A 17,853-nucleotide genomic window follows, 5' to 3' on the forward strand; every position below is an offset into this window, starting at 1 on the left:
TTCCTATTCGTCACAACTTTGAGAAAACACAATACTTTTTCAGGTGCACAACCTGAAGTCCATTCAAAAACTAACCTAAGCTCAAACCTACTCCCACCCTATTCAAAGACCTATGTTAACTATCCTGTCAAAGGAAAGATGCTTATACTTCTCTAACCTAATGGTGCTCAGGTCTGGTCACATGATGCTGGATGGTTCTCAGCATCAACTTCAGGAAAGGAGCAGGGACAGCCGACAGCAGATGACCCATAGTAAGTCGATGGGTGGCGTCACCGCCCAGGCTCTGCAGCCATTGTCGGAGCCCTCTCCTCTTCCCTGAAGCCGGCTGCTAGGGAGATCACGTGACTGGACTGGAGCACCCTTATATTAGGTAAGTATACATATCTTACATCTTCAATCCTTACAAAAACTTAGATGCCTGGCTGTCATGCAAATCCAATGGATTCCATTCTTTCTCAGCACATATAAGTGAAATGGTATACAGCCAATAAAATTTAAACTAGCATTTTCCAGTAAAGAAAACGGTCAGTAATGGCATCCTCTATTTTTTTTTCTTAGTGTATTTGTTTTAAATTGCCACCTTAAGCAATATTGTCCTATTTGGGATGACAAAAAAGTCCTCAATTCAAAGCAGGAACTGAAGACAGTTGCAGTAGAGGCCTGGCAGAGCATTACCAGGGATGAAACCCAGCGTCTGGTGATGTCTATGCATTCCAGACTTCAGGCTGTAATTGACTGCAAAGGATTTGCACCCAAGTATTAAAAAGTGAAAGTTTGATGGATGATTGTTAATCTGTCCCATTACTTTTGGTCCCTTAAAAAGTGTGAGGCACTTATACAAACTGTTGCAATTCCTACACTGTTCACCTGATTTGGATGTAAATTAAAGCTGAAAGTCTGCAGTTAAAGCACATCTTGTTGCAAATATCCATACCAATCACTCCGGAGTTGGCCCTTCTCGGGATTCATGACAATGAACAGAGAGCCTATCACTTAAAACTGCTTATTTCCCTTCTACTTTTTTATGCCAAGAAGGAGATACTGATGAAGTGGACAGACCCCTCACCCCCGACAGTGTCGGCCTGGGAGGCACAGATTGAGGCAGTTATACCTATGTACAGAATCACATATATTAATCGAGGTTGTCCATGGAAATTTGAGAAGGTGTGGACACCTTGGCTCTCATCTTAGGGGGCCACGGTGGATTCATGTATTATGTGGGGGGGAGGGAGGGGTAATCCCCGGATACATGAGGTACTTTTCTCTGTGATCATTTTGTCTAGAACGTTGACATGTACTGATGTTTCACCTCCTGCACATGTATGACACTGCTATGCGTTTGCTCATGCTTATCTGTCATGTAGTGTTCTGTATTATGTCAAGAGGTATTATGTAACCTTCTTCCTTGCGATACAATAAAGCACACCTGTTTGTTAAAAAAAAAAAGCACATCTTGTACGTTTCATTTCAAATCCATTGTGGTGGTGTATAGAGCCAAAAAGATTAGAATTGTGTCGATGTCCCAATATTTATGGACCTGACTGTACAGTGCAGCTCAGGCTGCAGAGAATGTGGGACCATTCATAAAGCACAGCAAGACTCGTGCATGCACAGTAGGATACTGGCCTTGAAGCCGGAAGGCCTCACTGCCAGTTTCCCTTAGTGAGGATTCCGGCACCGGCAACCAAAGCCGGCTGAAGAATCAGTTCAGGTGCCAACATCACCGGATCCCTGGACAGGTAGGTGTCCTTGTATTAAAAGTCAGCAGCTACAGTAATTGTAGCTGCTGACTTAATTTTTTGGGGGGGAGACCGGAGCTCCTTTTTGGGGGGGGGCGTTTGGCAGGAGGCAAAAGAGTAGCTCAACCGCATATTTTTGCCCCCCTCCCCCTACCATACGTCTAAACGAGGCCTAAGGCCTTGTTCACGCAGGGCATACTACAGTGAGGCCTTGGTTAGCTGCACAGGGATACACAGGTGTTCCCATGCAGGCAGTCCAAATGATGTCAATTGGGACACAGTGGCTGCACGGGAATGCACAGGTGTTCTATGCATTCCTAAATAGGATGCAGTTGCTGTATCAAGACAGCGACTGCTCCCAACTTGACATTCATGTGGGTGCATGTCCCTGAACCCACCCTGTCTGCATTGGGGGCCATGCACCTACACTCGCATGGATGTCAAGGCCTTAGTAGGAATTTAGCAGGAATTTTGTAAGTTATGTTGTGGTTTTTTGTGTAAATAAGGATTTTAGGTTTTTCTTTTTGTGAAAATACCGATTTGATAAACAATTGCGCAACTATTGCAGGAATAAAAAAAAATCAGTAGCACTTTCTTTGTATTCTACGGGTCATGTGCTTTCAGAAAATGTATGGTTTGGGTTTTTTTTTTTTTTTTACAAAATCTGAAAGCTGTAAGTGAAAAATAAAAACCTCCAGAATTTTTGAGATATTGGTTCGATTTTCACCACTTGGCAAAAAGGTGCAAGTTTAAATTGACAAGTTTTTGTTATTTATTAACTCAATAAAGGTTAAGCTTTTATATTTAGTAGGACTTTAGCAGTAATTTAGTAAAATTTGCTGTTGGTGTCTGCTAATAATGTTTTTTAGTGTACATTTTGCAAAAATATCATTTTGATAAACATTTGTGGAAATATCTTGAGCCCTTAAAAATCAGTAGCACCTTTTTTTTAGTCTACAGGTCATGTGCTTTCAGAAAATGTATGGCTTGGGGGTCTTTTACAAACTGTTAAAGCTGTAAGTAAAAAATTAAAACCTTCAGATTTTTCAGGAAATTTGGATATTTACATTTCTGCGTATGTTCGATTTTCACCACTTCGCAAAAAGGCACAATTTAAAATGTAAAATATTGAAAACATATGAAAAAAAAAAAATGAAAACCTCCAGATCTTTAGAGAAATTTGGATATTTACATTTTTGCATACTGTATATATTCGAGTATAGGCCGACTCGAATATAAGCCGAGGCACCTAATTTTACCACAAAAATTGGGAAAATGTATTGACTCGAGTATAAGCCTAGGGTGGGAAATGCAGCAGCTACTGGGTAAACAATGCCCATCTGCAGCCTCACTGTGCCCATCTGCAGCCTCACTGTGCCCATCTGCAGCCTCACTGTGCCCATCTGCAGCCTCCATGATAGACGGAACACTGATACAGTTTCCCAGTATGCTTCATACAAAATTTCCCAGCATGCTTCAGTCCAGTATTCTGTGCTTTCCAGACACTTGTCTCTTATGTTTTCCTGTACTAGGTGGTCAGCTGTAGCTGCATGTGTGCATGCTACAAACACATGCACCCAAAGGTCAGACACTACATGGAGGGTCCACAATCCACAACCATTCATGATAGTCCCATTTGTACACACAATATTGCAAGAGCTCTGGAAACCACATTAACTTCAGCTGCACTTTAATGACAGTGTGACACAATTTATTTATCTAGCAAAATAAGAAAGGTGAAAGAGTCTATTTAATATAGTAGTACAAATATATTACTCACTGTGTCCATCTGCAGCCTCATGTACCTTGATCTCCAGAACACCGGCGCTGTGACATGCAGTCAGTCTAGTCGGCGGCTGTGCAGTGTAAACAAAGCCCGGCTTCCTTGTCCTCGTCCGTGACAGAACATTGATTCAGTTTCCCAGCAGTGAGTCAGTGTTCCACCGATCACGGACGAGGATGAGGAGGAGGCGGGGCTTTGTTACACTGGACGGCTACCGATTAGACTGCACGTCACAGCACTGGGAGATCAGGCCCATGAGGCTGCAGATGAACACAGTGAGGCAGGGAGACTCGAGTATAAGCTGAGGGGGGCTTTTTCAGCACAAAAAATGTGCTGAAAAACTCGGCTTATACTCGAGTATATACGGTATGTTCGATTTTCATCAATTTTGCAAAAAGGTGCAATTTAAAATTTCAAAATATTTGCTATTTATTAACTCAATACAGGTTAAGCTTTTATATTTAGCGGGAATTTATCTGCTAATGGTTTTAGTGGATTTTTTACAAAAATATTCTTTTGATAAACTTTTGCGCAAATACCGTGGGGCCTTAAATTCAGTTGCACTTTTTTTTATTCTACCAGTCATATGCCTTCAGAAAAAATATAGTTTGGAAGGTCTTTTATAAACTCTGAAAGCTATAAGGGGGAAAAAAATAAGCATTGGCAAAATTTAAAAAAAAAAATGGTCTTGCCAGCTAAGTTTAAAAGTGCAGCGAAAGGGTTAATAAGGGAACCAGAGGAGTGAAATGTAAGAGGATTATCAGATGTAATGTTGCCCAACCCTGTGCCTCAGGGCTGAGTTTGGTAAGGGGTTTTGTGCACATGGGGGTGGTGTATGGTGGCTTGTATTGATGGAATCACAACCTTTGCACTATATGAAGCATGGTTTAATGTGAACACATTTTATTTAGTGTACATTAGTTGTGGTAATACTACACTATTTTAGTTCTTTTCGTTGAATATAAAGTGTAGTATTATCTCTTTAGGTTGTTGTGGTAATACATCCATTGTATTGCTCACACTAATAAAGGCTGAAGCATTAACTAATCAATGTATTTCTATTTAAGAAGCAACTCCACTTTCATGGGAAAAAAAAAAAAGTAAATAAAAAAAAATTAACATATACAATTGCTGCAAGTTATATTATAATTGAGTGTTATTAAAAATCACCTTTTATTTTCAATCTTCTAGAAGGCAATATTTTTTTCTCAACTAGAGTGGAGTAATTGGTGTGGGAGCCAACTCAGGATTCTTTTTTCTATCAATTCACATTTTCCTCTTATTTTTTAATTGAAATCTCAAACTAGACCTATATAATTTTTCTGTTTTAGCCACTTAAGCCCTGGAAGATTTGCCCACTAAAGACCAGGCCATTTTTTGCGTTATGGCACTGCGACGCTTTAACTGACAATTGCACGGTTGTGCGACACTGTACCCAAACAAAATTGACGTCATTTTTTCCCCACAAATAGAGCTTTGTTTTGGTGGTATTTGATCACCTCTGCGGTTTTTATTTTTTGCACTACAAACAAAAACAAAAAAAAAAAAATGAAATTTTGGAAAAAAATAATCATTTTTACTTTTTGCTATAATAAATATCCAAAAAAATGTCTTCCTCAGTTTAGGCTGATATGTATTCTTCTACATATTTTTGGTTAAAAAAAAAAAATCGCAATAAGTGTATATTTATTGGTTTGCGCAAAAGTTATAGCATCTACAAAATAAGGGATTTATTTATGGCATTTTTATTATACATTTTTTCCTTTTACTAGTAATTGCGGCAATCTGCGTTTTTTATCGGGACTGCAACATTGCGGCGGACAGATCGGACACTTTTTTGGGACCATTGACATTTATACAGCGATCAGTGCTAAAAAAATAGGATTTTTATAACAGCTTACCTGTAAAATCCTTTTCTTTGAAGTACATCACGGGACACAGAGCCATAGTAGATACTATGTGGGTTATAGGCCACCTTCAGGTGATGGATACTGGCATACCGTAAGACAGGAAGTCCACTCCCTATATAACCCCTCCCACTACTGGGAGTACCTCAGTTTTTGTAGCAAAGCAATACACGTGTATAACAGAAAGAAGGGAGGGACCTCTATGTCCCGTGATGTACTTCAAAGAAAAGGATTTTACAGGTAAGGTGTTATAAAAATTTACTTAATCGTACATCATGGGACACAGAGCCATAGTAGTTACTATGTGGGATGTCCCAGAGCAATGCCAACTGAAGGGAGGGAGACACCACAAAATTAGGGCACCAAGAGACCAGAGGGCTTATACTGCTGCTTGCAGCACGCTGCGCCCAAAGGCGATATCCTCATGACCTTTTACATCTACTTGATAGAATCTGGTAAATGTATGGACAGAAGACCAAGTTGCGGCCTTGCAGATTTGAGCCATGGAGGCTTGGTGATGCACTGTCCAGGAAGTACTAACAGCCCTGGTGGAGTGCGCTTTAATCTGAAAAGGTAGAATTTTCCTCTTTAAACCATAAGCTTGAACAATTACTTGTCAAATCCATTTAGAAATAGATTTCGATGCTGCCTGTCCTCTTTTAGGACCTTCAGGCACCACAAACAAAACATCCGTTTTCCAAATGAGCAGTCGCCTTCAAGTAGACTGTGACAGGTCTCGCGACATCAAGAGAATATAGTGATTTTTCTTCCGCAGAACAGGGTTCTGTGAAAAATGAAGGCAAAACAATATCCTGTTTAGATGAAAATCTGATACTACCTTCGGTAGAAAATTAGGATGAGGATGCAATACAACCTTATCCCTGTGAAAAATTAAATATGGCTCTTTACAAGAAAGAGCAGCCAACTCTGATACCCTTCTTGAAGAAGATATGGCTACCAGAAAAACTAGTTTCCTTGTCAGAGGACCAAGGGTATATGTCGTATTGACTCCAAAGGCTGTTTCTGTAATGCCGACAGAACTAAATTCAAGTCCCAAGGGTTTACAAGAAAGAGCAGCCAACTCTGATACCCTTCTTGCAGAAGATATGGCTACCAGAAAAACTAGTTTCCTTGTCAGAGGACCAAGGGTATATGTCGTATTGACTCAAAAGGCTGTTTCTGTAATGCCGACAGACCTAAATTCAAGTCCCAAGGGTTCAGGGGTAACCTAACTGGAAGATTAAGCCGCGTTACCCCCTGAATAAAGCTACGAACCAAAGAATGCGAAGCAAGTGGTCGTTGAAACAATACCAACAAGGCCGAAACCTGGCCTTTGATAGTACTCAAGGCCAGCTTCATTTCTAACCCCATCTGTAGAAAGTCAAGGATTCTACCTCTGACATATTTCCTGGGGTGCCAACCCCTGGATTCACACCAGGAGACATATGCCTTCCAGACTCTATAATATATGACTCTGGAGGCTGGCTTCCTTGCATTAACCAAGGTAAACACCACTGAACGTGACACGCTTCTTCAGAATGTGGGTCTCAATAGCCAAACCGTTAAATTTAGAGTTTGTAAGGTAGGATGGAATACCGGACCTTGCGAGAGCAGGTCTGGACGTGGCCGTAGGGTCCATGGGACCCCTATTGCCATCTCTACGATCTCTGCATACCAAGATCTCCTGGGCCACAAGAATCGCAGACTTTCCTTCCTGCTTGATCCTGTGAAGAAGTTGTGGAAGCAGCAGAACAGGAGGGAATGCATAAATCAGTGAAAACTGATTCCACGGAAATATCAAGGCATCTGTTCCGCATGCCAGCGGATCCTTTGTTCTTGACACAAAGTTGTCGATCTTTTTGTTGAACCTGGACGCAAACAGATCCACGTCCGGAATTCCCCATTTTTGACATATTATCAGAAAGATGTCGGGCTGAAGAGACCATTCTCCAGGGAACAACTGCTGGTGACTCAAGTAGTCCGCCTGCCAATTCTCTATCCCTGGAATGAAGACTGCCGATAGGCAGGGTATATTGTTTTCTGCCCAAGTTAGGACACGATTCACCTCTCTCTGGGCCGTGCGACTTCTCGCGCCCACTTGGTGATTTAGGCCACTGTTGTAGCATTGTCGGATTGGATCCTGACAGTAGCCTGAAGGTCCAGGCCCTCAGGGCCAGGCATGCTGCTTGAATCTCTAGAATATTGATGGGCAAGGTCATTTCTGATTTGGACCATTTCCCTTGGACAGTTGCTTCTTCCAGGACTGCTCCCCAACCCAAAAGGCTGGCATCTGTTGTTACCACCTTCCAGGTAACTGGTAGGAAGGATTTTCTACAGATTCTTGGCTATTAACCACCAACTGAGGCTCTGGAGCCTCTTTGGAGACAAACGCATTGGGAAGTCTAAAGCTTGGACCTTCTTGTTCCAAGCCAATAGGATACTTTAATGTTACCTTGCTTTTTGAGATCTTTTAGCGTGCTTCACTTTGTCAGACAGCTTTTTAGTGATTTTTTGATTCAACAGATCTGGCAGTAATCAGGCCTGGGTGCGGCAAGTGAAATTTAACTCAGCTTTCCAAAAAATTGTGGTTAATCACAGTTCATTCATGATTCAGTATGGGAGGGGGCAATTATCTGTGTCCTTCTTGGTCTTGAATTGGCCCTGGTTGGGGGGGGGCACGAAAAAATGTTTTGCCTTTCTCTCTCCTGGCTCTTACCGGGAACTTTTTCCCCTTCTCCGCCGATCGTGATAAGACCTAATCCAAGCCAGGCCCAAAAACTTGGGAACCCTCATAGGGCAATCCGCAGAACCGTGACCTGGGCATATGGTCCCCTTCCCACGATTTAACCCACACGGCCCTCCTTGCGGAGTTAAGGAGGGTTGCTGACTTAGCCGTGGTCCTGACAGTTTCCACTGCCACATCTGCTAAGTATGCCACAGCCTTGCTTATTATATCTAGAGAGTCTAACTTCTTTTGAATTATTCCCTCTAGTAACATGGCCAGAGAGCCTGCCCAGCCAATCATCCACATTCCTTGCTATGCAGGCTGATGCCAAGGCAGGAGCCATGGCTGCCACATTGGCATGCCTCGCTCTTCGCAGTAGTGTTTCAGCCCTTCTGTCCATTTGGTCTTTAATGTTACCTGAGTCCTCAAAAGGCAAATAAGATTTCTTAGAGACCTGTGACAGGGCGGCATCTAATTTGGGGGTCTTGAAGAACTTCTCTTCTTCTTCCTCCCCCAAAGGGAAACCTCCTCTTCCAAGTTTTGAGCTTAAGGGCCGTTCTGTCTGGGTCCTTCTACTATCTCAAAACTACCTCTTTGAGAGTTTGATTAACTGGGAATACCTTGGACTGAGGTTTACCCAACCCCTGTTCATCTTATCCCGGGCTGTCGCCTGAAATGGAGGTTCCAGGATATCCTCAGAGGCATAGATTGCCCTGAATAACTGCCCCATGTCCTTCCCAGGAAAATGGTGTCTATTAAGTCTAGAACTATCACTATCCTGGTTCTCAGAGTCTGAGTTTTCCCCCTCCTCTAATGAGCTTTCATCTGACTCCTCTGGATCCTCAAACTCATCTATTCCCGAAGTGAAAAAGGAGGGAGGCTTCTGCTGGGTTCTCGGACTTCTGTCGGCTGTACCCCCTTGAGAGGAGGTACCTTCTCTAGAGGACAGAGTCTCTCTGTCACTAGTGCTAGGCCCTACTTTAGATGCTATAACCGTCTTCAGAGTCTGGAGTGTAGAAAGCATCTCTGACTGTACTGTAAGGAAGTCCCTCATAACCTGTGAGATTTCCTTTCCCGACAACTTATGTATGCATCTGTAACAAAAAAAGGTTTTACATGATCTTGTGTGAGCTTTTCATTGCAATACCCACACCTTTTTGTTCTAGGGGGAGGAGGGTTTTTTCCTTTAGCCTTGTGGGCCCCTTGAGCAGATCCACTGGGTTCTAAGGAGACAAAAGACAAGACAGCACCCATACTTTAACAGTCTGTACTCTCTCTCCTGCCCCCCCCCCAAAAGGTGTTGGTAAGACACCTCTTAACCCACCACCGGCCAGACAGAGAAGAACTTACCATCCATGGTCTCCTTCTGGGTTGTAGCCACCACCGTGTCCTCCTCTCTTTCCATTGCTGGTCCCCGCTGGTTCCGTTCCAAGAAACCCTGCTGTGAGGATCCAGAAGGTGAGAAGGGCCTGTGGGACCTCCACCTGGCTCCACCGGACTCTTATGGCCAGGACGCCGCTGATCTGTGCCATTTTGCCAGAGTCCTGATGCCAGAAGAATTGTTTTGGCATCTAGTGTCTATGGATCCGCCATTTTGGCGTAGACCAGAAACAGAAGTGATGCGGCACCATCTTGCTCCACTCGGTCAGAATGCTCACTCCTATCCCAGGAGTGTTTCCAGAGTTCCCTATGGAGCCACAATTGCGGGAAACAGACGCCCTTCACTCCTCCAGCGGCCTGGACTCCAGCTGACCCTCTGGCTCCTTCAGCCCCCATGCACCTGGTCTGCCGGGGAGTGCCCCAGCCATTGGGGCCCCCTTAGAAGGGACTGAGCCCTGGCTGGACCTGTAGCCCTCCCCGGCTTTGGTGTCCAGCTCCCAGGGGGGGACCGTCCGCTACTGACTTCAGGTCTGACAAAAATAACAAATGTTTTGCTGCCGGAAAAAACGAGGTGTAGGGGAAGGGAGGGGCCTTTTAACCTCATGTGTTGATTGTGTTTCCTGTCAGGTGGACCTGTCATTTCTCAGGTGTGCCGTCCTGGAAGATGACTAGAGAAAATAAAAAATCAGGACGGGGCAGATACTTTTTCACAGCACTGTGTATGTATGTATATATATATACATACATATACGCACACACACAAAACCTTTTGCCTTGCATTTAAACTACTGAATGGGTTTGTTTTACAAGGTAAGGGTTCACATATACTTTAACCACTTCAGCTCTGGATGGTTTACCCCCCTTTACGACCAGGCCATTTTTTGTGATATAGCACTGCGTTACTTTAAATGACAATTGCGCAGTAGTGCGGCACTGTACACAAATTGATGTTATTTTATTTCCCACAAATAAAGCTTTTTGGTGGTATTTGATCACCTCTGCGGTGATTTCGCTCAGAGGAGCCGCCGGACCCGCAGTACATATACGTGGCAAGAGGTTAATGCTGTATATAATTTGGGTGTTAATTCAAAATTCTGTCTCTAAAGAACATTAGATAGCCTATTTAATTTATTTCACACTTATGATCTCTGTCCGGAAAAGAGAAAAACTATGATTTTACTAAACAGTAATGGCATTACTAAAGAATTATGAAGAATTCACAGATAACAACCAGAATTCATCTTTTAATGGCATAACTTCAGCAGACCAAATTCTGACTAGTTACTGTGGGTTACTATAGTTAATAAAAACTTCATACTGAAGGCCAAATATAGCGGATAATCTGGATATGGCTGATAGTACAGGCTAACAACTTGTGATTACAATTGTTCCTGTATAAAGCAATGTTGCATACAATAGTTTGACGCACCTGTCCCTGAGGAATTTCATCTTTTTTCTCTCTGTCCATCATTGGTATTGGTGAAATACCCAGCCTCTTCATTTCATCCCCCTTTAGAAGTAAAACATAACAATTGTGTCAGAACTCAACAAAACAAACAAATGTAAGAGGATTATATTTCCCCCGCCCCCCAAAAACTTATATTAACTACAGCAGAAAAATTCTAGCAGCAGCATCAACTCGAGTATCAGACTTTGGGATCTTTTAATGCGCCTGCTAATATCTGATGGAGATCAATTTTCAGAGCTGCTATGCAATCGTAATACCTATAAAGAGATTTCCTGATGCCTACATGACAGCATACATATGGTTTGTGCTCTACTCCCATTTAACCCACGTGATCCATTATAGCTCAGTGAAAGATTTGACTAGGCACCCATAGCCCCATTCTCTTTTTGTCCTCAAGACTACAAGATTGTTATTGCAACAACCTCTTACTTTCACTTTTATTGATCCATTCAGATTCAAGCTCTTCTAGATGAAATCCTACTACTTAAGCTGCGAAAAGCACTTGCAAGTGTGAGCGCTCATTTTTCAATGGATTTGTTTTTTGGGCAGAGAACCACAGTTGCCATTTTAGGTGCAGTGTATGGCTGCTTTCTGCATTTCATATACAATATTTCTCCTTTTTGGACTTTCAGGTATCTCACACTTTATTACTTTGTTTCACACTTCAATAGCTACTTATGGTTTTGGTGCCGTTGGTGAATCTTAAGATAGACAATGACAGTCTCACAGTGTCTAAAACTCATGGGAACCTTCCCATCATGGAATGACAGTCTCACAGTGTCTAAAATTCATGGGAACCTTCCCATCATGCAACCCCATGGTCGGGTGGGTGCACTGATATCTCAATATTCCAGAGAGGATGGACAGATTAACAACCCGGGTGGCAGTATCCTTCATTCAAAATCAAGTAGGTTTACAGGAAGCTGCAGGAACATACGTACTTATTCAACCTCAGACTTTTCAGTTGGTGTGTGTATACCTTTCGACTTTGCTCATACAGAGATTTCCTATAGCACCTTGTGGCCTAGTGACAATTTAGCAATAATTCCATATAGGCCCAGGTCATGGATCAGGCTTCAGATGCATTTTTCAAATTGTGAGCAGATATCCCCTTTTCTGATTCCACAGCTTCTGAATTTTAATGCATTGAATTTGCATACAGTAATTGAGCAGAAAAAGTTGGAAAAGATAGGTATTTATTAGGAAATGGGCGTTCTTCTTCGGATGCAAAAAAACGATGCTTCTTCGGATGCAAAAAAAACGATGCAACATATAAAGTGTGGGAGATATTTTCTGTTTTCCAAGCAAGCTTCTTTCAATGCTTTCTCACTAGAAGTACACAACATAATTTCTGAATTTCTGCTGTGTATCCTGGATTGAGCCTAAGACTGAATATGTTAAATGTCCAAGATTTTGCTCTTACTGATTTTAGGTGGGCTCTGAATCTGCTAGTAGAGAGATTCCTTAAAGCAGTTCTCAGACTGAGGCTTCCTAAAAAAAAAAAAAAAAAAAAACAAAACAAAAAAAAAAAAAAAACCTTTATCTTCAGTTGGATCTCTTTCTAGTTTTTAAAGTCCTTTCTTCCACTCCTTTTGCACCTCCATAGAAATGCTCCTTAAAAAACACTTAGAAGGCAGCTTTCCTACTGGCCATTGCTTCAGGTCAAAGAGTTTCAAAAATACAGGCATCCGGTAGCTTATCATGTTCTCCCTGGGAGAATGGTCTTGCAACTAATCCATGAGTCTGTCCCTAAGGTTCCATCAGTATTTCACTGTAATCAAGAATGTGTACTACCAGTGCTCCCAGATGTTCAAGATTCCTCTAAGTGTCAAAATTTGGATGCATCCAGAAGCATTGGAGTCTATCTTTCTCTTATACAGTCCATCTGAAGGGACAATATTCATCATACCTGTTGGGGCAAGTAAAAGGCAGGTGGCTTCCAGATGGGCTAATCCAGAACCATTGCAAGTTAGATTGTTCAGGTGATTTAGAAGGCTTATGTCACTGGGGCAACACAGTTCCCCGAGTGGTGACAGCTCATTACACACAAGGAGCATTGTCATCTTCCTGGCCAGTGTTAGCAAGGGTGTCTCCTGTGATCATCTGTGGATCTCCCTCCTCATTGGCTTACCTTTAAATAGACTATCCCCCCTTCAGTCAATCATGAATGCTGCTGCCAGACTCATCCACCTTACAAACCGCTCAGTGTCTGCTACCCCTCTCTGCCAGTCCATCCATTGGCTGCCACTCACCTGACGAATTAGATTCAATATACTAACAATAAGTTACAAAGCCATCCAGAGCTCTGCCCCCAGCTACATCACTAGACTAGTCTCAAAATACCAACCTAATCGCCCTCTTCGTTCCTCCCAAGACCTCCTACTCTCTAGCTCCCTCATCACCTCCTCTCATATCCGCCTCCAGGACTTCTCCCGAGCCTCGCTCATCCTCTGGAATTCCCTACCCCAATCTGTCAGACTGTCTCCAAACGTATCCATTTTTAGGCGATCCCTGAAAACTTTCCTCTTCAGAGAAGCCTATCCTGCCTTCATCAGGACAACTGCAACTTCACTATTTTCTCCATTAGCTCATAACCCACAGCTATTACCCTTTTGTATAACTTGACCCTCCCTCCTAGATTGTAAGCTCTAACGAGCAGGGCTCTCTGATTCCTCCTGTATTGAATTGTATTGTAAGTGTACTGTCTGCCCTAATGTTGTAAAGTGCAGCGTAATCTGTCTGCACTATATAAATCCTGTATAATAATAATAATTTGTCTGGCAGCCAGCTGGCCGTCTTTTTTCTCCACCTTCATGTTGCATTACAGTGTGGGTCCAGACAGTTCGACCTATTGGGATTTTGGCAAAATAGACTTTGCAGCCCTTTTTGCTTTAATAACTTTTCCCTTATGAGTTATTTGTCATATATGTGATGCCATATAGTTTATAGAAATACAACCGAGAAGACCCATATGTTGCCAACATCCCAATTTGAACATTATTATAAGAATAGTACCCCCCCCCCCCCCAAAGAATACTAAGGGACTTTTGAGGCAACTGATAAACAATTGATGAAAAAAAGCATAGAAATGTATTAATATATGTGGTATGTACAACACCAAACAGGATTTACACATCCGACATAGACAGAATCATATAAAAAGTATAAAAATGCAGATCATTCAGTACTGAGCCCAATATTGCTCAGGCTCAGTATTGAATGATCTGCATTTTTATATGATTCTGTCTATGTCATATATGTAAATCCTGTTTGGTGTTGTACGCACCACATATATTTTTTATATTAATACATTTCTATGTTTTTTTTCATCAATTGTTGATCAGTTGCCCCAAGTCCCTTAGTATTCTTTGGGGGGGGGGGGGGGGGGGGAGATACTCTTCCTATGATATGTGCTGCCATGCAGGCACCAGGAAAACTGAAAATGTAATATTTATTATTCCATAACTTTCCATTTTGATATGGACAGACACTAGGAATTTAAAATTACAGAAAGATAAGTATTCCATTTTCCATTTTACTTGAGAAGTTATGCCTTTACGTACGTGTTTTTGAGAAGGTATAGGTTTGCCGATTTTTTTCCAACAAAACACCAGAGGTCTCTGAAAATATCATATTTTGCAGAGTATATCATCAAGCACACAGGGCAAGAGAAGTAGTTTGTATGGGTGTTGGCTTAGAAACAGAACTCAAGAAAAAAAAAAAAAAGAAACTTTCTGACTTGTGCCATAACTGCCAAGATACCTCTAAAGATGCTCATCTTGGGTCTGTAATATGAATATATATATATATATATATATATATATATATATATATATATATATATATATATATATATATATATATATATATATATATACATACACACACACACACATACACACGTTCTCAAATGGAAAATCCAAAAGACCTCCCGCTTGCACAGCAACCTAAAGACATCACCTCCCCTAGGTGGTCTTTTAACTCTTTCAATCCCTGTATTTGTAGAACTGCGAGATTGCCAGCATGTGATTGATTAAAATGATTAGCAACATTTGTAGAGTAATTCCGCTGTATATTATACACATGATCATGAAAGCGATCCCGCAATCTCCTTGGTGTTCTGCCCACATATTGTATGTGTAAGATTTTACATGTAATCAAGTATATCAAATATTTGGTGTTACAATTTCCAAAATCCTTGACATTGTAATTTCTGTAACTAACTGTAGACTTAAATCCTTCTCCCTTAATCAAACGTGGACAAGAAGGGCAATCTTTTGTGCTACACTTGTAGTTCCCCTGCTTATTACTAGATGTAAAATAGCTAGGGGATAAGTAGTTGCCTAGATAGGACGCAGGTCTAGAAACGATTCTAGCCCCACCGGAGATGATTTGGGCATACACACTGTCATTATATAAAATTGGTAAATGGCGTTCAACAATATGTTTAATCTTTCTAAACTCCATACTGAATGGCCTGGTGCTGTAGCAGGTCTCTCTTGAAGACAGCGATGTGCCAAGTCTTATTCTAATCTTGCCCCAGAGAGTCTCCATGTGTATGTCAGTCAGGAGGACTGGGAACAGAAAGCAGCCAGGTGGGGTGGCATTTTTCTGCAAGCAGTGGAACTGGGATCATTGTCTACAGGGAAGCTAAAGGTGGTGTGAGATGCTGTTTATTCCTTATGTGCTACATTACAAAGGGACTGAGAGTTCCTAGCCTGTAATGGGTTGTTACTGAGCTAAGAAGAGACTGTTAGTTTCTTCCAGGAGTGAGCCAGCAGAAGCTGTACAAAAAGGAAAACAAGTTTGTGCAGGAGGAAGGAAGAAGAGGAATCTGTAAATAGGGAGGACTTGCCCCTGGTTCTGTTTATGGACATTTTTCAAGTTGGGCATCCCATAATCCCTTACCCCATCTAAAGCCTTGTACATACAATGCGATTGTTGGCCAACCGAGCGTCTGATTTTTGTTTTAAGGGCGAGGATCTTGTCTTGCATACTAATGGTACACAATTGTCGTGCAACAAACACGAACGTAGTGATATACTACGAGGAATTTCATCTCGAGCGCCACCCTTTGGGCCCCTTCTGCTAATTTTGTGTTTGGTGAGCAGTGATGCATGTTTGTACTTTTGACTTTTGTGTGACGGATTTGTGTACTGACCATATGTAAATCTGACAACAGGCCGTTGTCAGCCGAAAATTGACTAGCCTGCCATCCAACATTTGATGGCCGAAAGTTGGACAACAATTGTCAAAAGGAGCGTACTAACAGTCAGATTTTAGGACAACAGTCTGTTAGATAATCCCCTGCCAACAATCGCATTGTGTGTACGAGGCTTTAATTATCATCCCCTAATAAAACAATAAAAACAAGCCAAAGGACTGATTTCTGTGTCTAGATGCAAGAAGGAAATGCTGTGCTACTGGCTGTGCAGCAGTAGGGAACCCTGGCATCAGCAACTGCTACGGGGGTAGTGCTGCATATGTAAAATAAAATGCATAAAAATCATACCTCTGCCCAGAATTCATCATATATGTCATCAGCAATGTGTCTGGTCACAGGCCATAGCTTTGTCACAGAGCAGAGATCACATGCAGTCATCATTAACCCAATCATGCGATCTCTGAAAACATTTAAAAAAAGGAACATTAATTTGTTTATTTATTTTAGGTACACGTGTTAGAGTGAAATGTGTATGTTACTACTGCTGGCCTCCTCCTGAAAAGGCGAGTTGCATGGTTGCGTCATGCTTCAGTACATCACATACCAGAAACAAGTATATGGCAAATGAATGTTACAGAAATTTATAATTCTATATTCTTATTTGTTCTTGGTCAGTGTTGGAGCAAAACAATAAACATGACAACCAGGCAACTAGCATCTATAGAAGTATAGGTCTGCAATGGCAGCCTCCATATTTCACTCTGAAGGCTGTGATCTTTAATATCTCTAACACCACATACAAGATAAAGCAACCAAAAAGGAAAACAAAGAGTAATTGGACATACATGTCTCGAGAGGGAGGAACAACAATTTAATGACAAAAGGAGTATGACACAATTGTGCTAATTTCTTACTAATCAGCTTCATCAAAGCACCAAATATGCAGCTAATTATTGTGAAGTACCAAGCAGGGATAGCATTTCTTCTTATTATTAAAAGTGTCTAAAACAAGGACATTTAATGTTACTTCTAAACAAACAGTCATTTTCAAACATGCACTAGAAATCTGATGCAAACCAGACAAAGCAGCTCTGAAATGAAACCAGTGACATCTATGACACTCTACCCCTCTTCAGCGGACTTAATGGATGCTGCACACAACAGTGCTCAATTTATATGCAGATGCTGATTTCAGTAAATAAAATGGAAGGTTCACTTTAAGCAACCAAGCATGCTGGCGACATTTTGTTTGGGTATTCAAAGTGAACAATTCACTTTTCATTATGAACAAGTCATTTAACTTCTGTATTAACTCAGAGGCCAGTTGGTGAAACCAAGTACAGTGTCAGGAGCTGAAGGTTCTTTAGCTGGTCTATCTCTTGAAGAGAACAAAGATCTGAAGGCATCATGGGCACCAGGACAGGCAAGCCTAACATCTTTCTTTTTTCTTCCATGACCGTGTCGCTTTAAGCATTTATATTCAGGGATATATTCCTTTGGTTAACATGAAATTCATTTTCAGTACAGATAGAGTATTCATTTTATCAATATTAGGTTTTCTACAGCATTAAGGATTTCTATTTGTTGGTAGGAATCAGAGGGTGCCTGCCCTATCAAATACCCTACACCCTGTATACCCAAGGTTGTTCATGTCTTTTTTTAATGTTTAAATTTCATCATAAAGGAA

At 41.6% G+C, this 17,853-nt stretch overlaps 1 protein-coding gene across 2 annotated transcripts in view; it reads right to left on the reverse strand.

The window, feature by feature from the left end:
- The window catches only part of PDE10A (phosphodiesterase 10A), a 516,915-nt gene that overhangs the window by 53,494 nt on the left and 445,568 nt on the right, over positions 1 to 17,853 (reverse strand). For both annotated transcript variants that reach the window (XM_073627496.1, XM_073627495.1), the window contains exons 19-20: positions 16,515 to 16,626; positions 10,964 to 11,044 (exon numbers count right to left, since the gene is read on the reverse strand). In XM_073627496.1, coding sequence (XP_073483597.1) covers positions 10,964 to 11,044; positions 16,515 to 16,626 — 193 coding nt within the window. The remainder of the gene's footprint in view (positions 1 to 10,963; positions 11,045 to 16,514; positions 16,627 to 17,853) is intronic.

The sequence above is a fragment of the Aquarana catesbeiana genome, linkage group LG04, assembly GCF_042186555.1.
Source record: "Aquarana catesbeiana isolate 2022-GZ linkage group LG04, ASM4218655v1, whole genome shotgun sequence".
In the NCBI taxonomy this organism is placed as follows: domain Eukaryota; kingdom Metazoa; phylum Chordata; class Amphibia; order Anura; family Ranidae; genus Aquarana; species Aquarana catesbeiana.